At 35.7% G+C, this 3247-nt stretch overlaps 1 protein-coding gene across 2 annotated transcripts; it reads right to left on the bottom strand.

The window, feature by feature from the left end:
- Positions 1-407: 407 nt before the first annotated feature.
- On the bottom strand, positions 408-2107 carry LOC122406038 (uncharacterized). Of its 2 annotated transcripts, XR_006259869.1 has the most exons (5): positions 1653-2107; positions 1259-1558; positions 1054-1161; positions 773-902; positions 408-637 (listed from the first exon to the last, which is right to left on the bottom strand). XR_006259869.1 is itself a non-coding variant. In XM_043411193.1 (4 exons), exons 2-4 carry the CDS (start codon positions 1469-1471, stop codon positions 786-788), a joined length of 438 nt encoding a protein of 145 aa, XP_043267128.1. In that variant the 5' UTR covers positions 1472-1558; positions 1653-2107; the 3' UTR covers positions 654-785. The 2 variants fall into 2 exon arrangements, 1 of the variants encoding a protein (XP_043267128.1); XM_043411193.1 differs by lacking the exon at positions 408-637 and having other exon boundaries at positions 654-902.
- Positions 2108-3247: the final 1140 nt, after the last annotated feature.

Genomic DNA, 3247 nt, shown 5'->3' on the forward strand with positions numbered 1-3247 from the left:
CTCGGCATGTGACGTCAGTCCGCGACACCGCCGCGAAGTTAGACCGAGGGACATGAGGCCTTTGATGGTATTATATACAGACATGTCAAATTTCTAAATGTGTTAGTAACTTTTGCATAATCTTGAGCCTGTGCAAAGTTTTTTCTCAGCAATTACGCTACTGATCGTGTTGGTTTCGGGCTCATTCAAAAGAGATTTTGAAATTTAGTCTCCAAACTAATTTTCGCTTAACAAAACATCTCTTGAGCTCCGCGATTCTAGAAAATGACATGCCACTTTTACCCCCACCACCGCGAATCGTTTTATTCAGAGAAAAGATAGTCTCGCCGAGAGCCTCAGGCCAGCAGACGACAGGGCTGTCAATGTACTTGTCCCGAGACTCTACCGAGTCTCTTGATACTCAACATATTAGAAACGCACTTATACACTCTATATATTTTTTTATAAGCGAAATGGTGCGAAAAAGCTCCATGCACTTTTTGTAGATTGAAAATCTTATGGAATGCTGAGTTCGATTGCATATATCAACACGCATAAATTCGCAACTTCAGGTATTATGTTCCGAATTCCGATAACGAATATCATCGAAGAGTTAGGATGAGAATAAACATCTGATGTTTAATATTACAGAGAGTATCTGCAATACAAATGAAATGTGTACATGCTTTCAGACAATGTTTTGATATACAATACATCATAATCCATCTTACTCTTAAGATATTTTATAGATATACATATAATATCTTGTTCGCTTCCTATGCTATAAAATTACCTGTTCCTGTTTTTTACATGATCTTTACGTCGTCATCGTTTATTCCGCTAGTTGGCTCATGTACCTGCAGTGATGCTGAGTTGTTCGGTTTACTATTTTCTGCTATAACTTCACGGGCATTTACCTCTATCTAAACCAAAAAGAAAACAAATTTCTAAATTAATTCTCATTGAATATGCCCACCGCGATGCTGGTTTATTGCAATTGTTACATTATTGTGACTTCGTACTATTAAATAGTTTCTTTCATTGAAACGTATATATTTAATGTATCTTACTAACCTCTTCATTTTGTGTCGTTTCACTTTTACAAGGTATGATTATTTCGATTTCATCATGAATATTCTTGGTCATAGCATTGTCATCGATTGTTACAACATCATTCTCCATCTATTACAATTATTTATTATTTGTCTCAAGCCTGATTTTGAATCTTTTCATTATCATGCAATCAATAATCATCTGAATTCTCACACAGTGGACTTACTAATCTTTCCATCATCGCCAATCCTTGGAGCAGCATGTTTCTTCCTGCTAATATGTTCTGCAATGCCGCATATTTTTTATCAAATGTTTTCATAAATTTCTCAAATTGTTTGCAACTGTCCATGAATGACTTCCGCAATGCGTTTATTTCAATATCCAACTCTTGCCGCATTTTGTCTTTCTCAGAAGTTAACAGTAAAGTAATGGACTTCATCTCTTCGTTGCCATCTACAGATCTGTATCGTTCATCACCGATCTGAGTGCTGTTACTTCCAGCAGTCGGCTTGTTTGTCGACTTTTTCTATATTGAATATATGCATTTAATATTTTAAAGAAGCATGCATCAATAACAGATCCCACTCGTTCACTTTTTGTTGTTTTCTATGTGTACTTACATTATTTTCATCGTTTTCTGTTTTTGTGATCTTATTATCAATGGTTTACGGACGTTTCTTTTCCGGCTGTTCGTCGATAGTCGTCGCAACGTGATAGCTTATCATGTTGCTTTTTTTATTTACTGCTTGTCGGCCTATATCCTGCGAATCCATTTCCATTATTTCGCTGGTTATACTCGATCGAAGATATTATATGGTACACAACATGAATTTTGTGAATTGATACTGATATTTTGAGGTTGTGTTATCGTCGCAATAGCAACGTTTGTGAAATATTTTTTTTCTTTTCAAACGTAATTGAATTTTATTTCGCGAACAGCGATAATCTTTTATTTACAAGATTTTACGTTTTTTGCACTTTCAAGTTTTATAAACTTTTGCACTTTTAAGTTTTATAAACTTTTGCACTCGGTATGCTATATATAAGTATAGCCGCGTGTATTGAAAGTCCACGATGTCGTCTGAATTGTGCGCTTAGTGTAGAAATGGAAACGGTTCGAAAGCGCACTCTATGAACGGGGGTAGGTACAAACCATATATATTAAGCGTCAACCGCGCGTAGTCGACGTTTTACCACATGTAAAAAATTTGTCTATATATGTCGTGAATTGCGTCATGCTTTATTTATATATATGCTATGAAATTGATCATTCATTAAAAATACGTATACAAACATATGTTTGAAAATAACTTGTTGGATCTCGTAAATAGAAGTTATATATAAATTAATTCTCGCGTTTCTATTATTGCGCCTATAAAAATTATATTTTAATAAGTATGGCGCTGCTAGTGTCGCGCGCCCCGCCGGCTTGTTTCGGGCCTCCGTATAGCTCGCTATATAGTACTCGGCTACCGCCGGCCAACAGTGACGCGGTCTGTCGGTCGTAGTTTATATTCGCGGGCAAAACATTGCGCCGCGTCGCAATGTATTTCGAGGTTAGGTGGGGTAAACCCCAACCTAACCTCGCGTCGAGTCGCGTCATTCGGGCAATGTTACGCAACAATATATAACATCGAAGTTTGTATACGCGACGTGTATTTTTATAGCAGTAGATAAAACCACTGCACAAACTATTCTTCTTGAAAATTGTAAAAAAGTTCGTAGGAAAATTATATCGATACGCGATTGTACCTATTCAAAGCGCGTTCATATATCGAATGATCCGTCAAATAAATGCATAAATGAATTTTTTCGCAGTGTGAACGTGATTCAATAACTGTCAGTTTATAACCTTCAAAAACACGTGTACGTGCTACACACTCGAAAAATCTTCAAACTATCTACGACAACATCACATTACGGTTCATTTTCGCGGTCAATGATGCAACGTTTAATTTTGCAGTGAGCACGATAATATATTCTCATAGGAAACCTGTACGCATAAATATTCATTGAATAACCTCATTTATTTTTCTAGGAAAATATAACGTCAGACCTTAACTCGTTCATATTTTTTCATTAATTACCACCACAGTCACAACGATATATTTTTGATATTACCGCAGCAAAAAAAAAGGTAAAGTATTTCAGATTAAGAAAGAGCTGAAGAATATAATTTAAAAACGATATTTGATATAACGCTTTTTTATTTAAT

This window comes from Venturia canescens, chromosome 2 (assembly GCF_019457755.1).
Source record: "Venturia canescens isolate UGA chromosome 2, ASM1945775v1, whole genome shotgun sequence".
Lineage (NCBI taxonomy): Eukaryota > Metazoa > Arthropoda > Insecta > Hymenoptera > Ichneumonidae > Venturia > Venturia canescens.

What these genes read in the sequence shown, in the direction of transcription:
- LOC122406038 (XM_043411193.1), bottom strand. Translation starts at nt 1,471, where the DNA reads ATGAAGTCCATTACTTTACTGTTAACTTCTGAGAAAGACAAAATGCGG. An exon ending in TGGCGATGATGGAAAGATTA is followed by an intron (nt 1,162 to 1,258) that starts GTAAGTCCACTG and finishes TAATTGTAATAG; the next exon opens with ATGGAGAATGATGTTGTAAC. An exon ending in AAACGACACAAAATGAAGAG is followed by an intron (nt 903 to 1,053) that starts GTTAGTAAGATA and finishes TTTTTGGTTTAG; the next exon opens with ATAGAGGTAAATGCCCGTGA.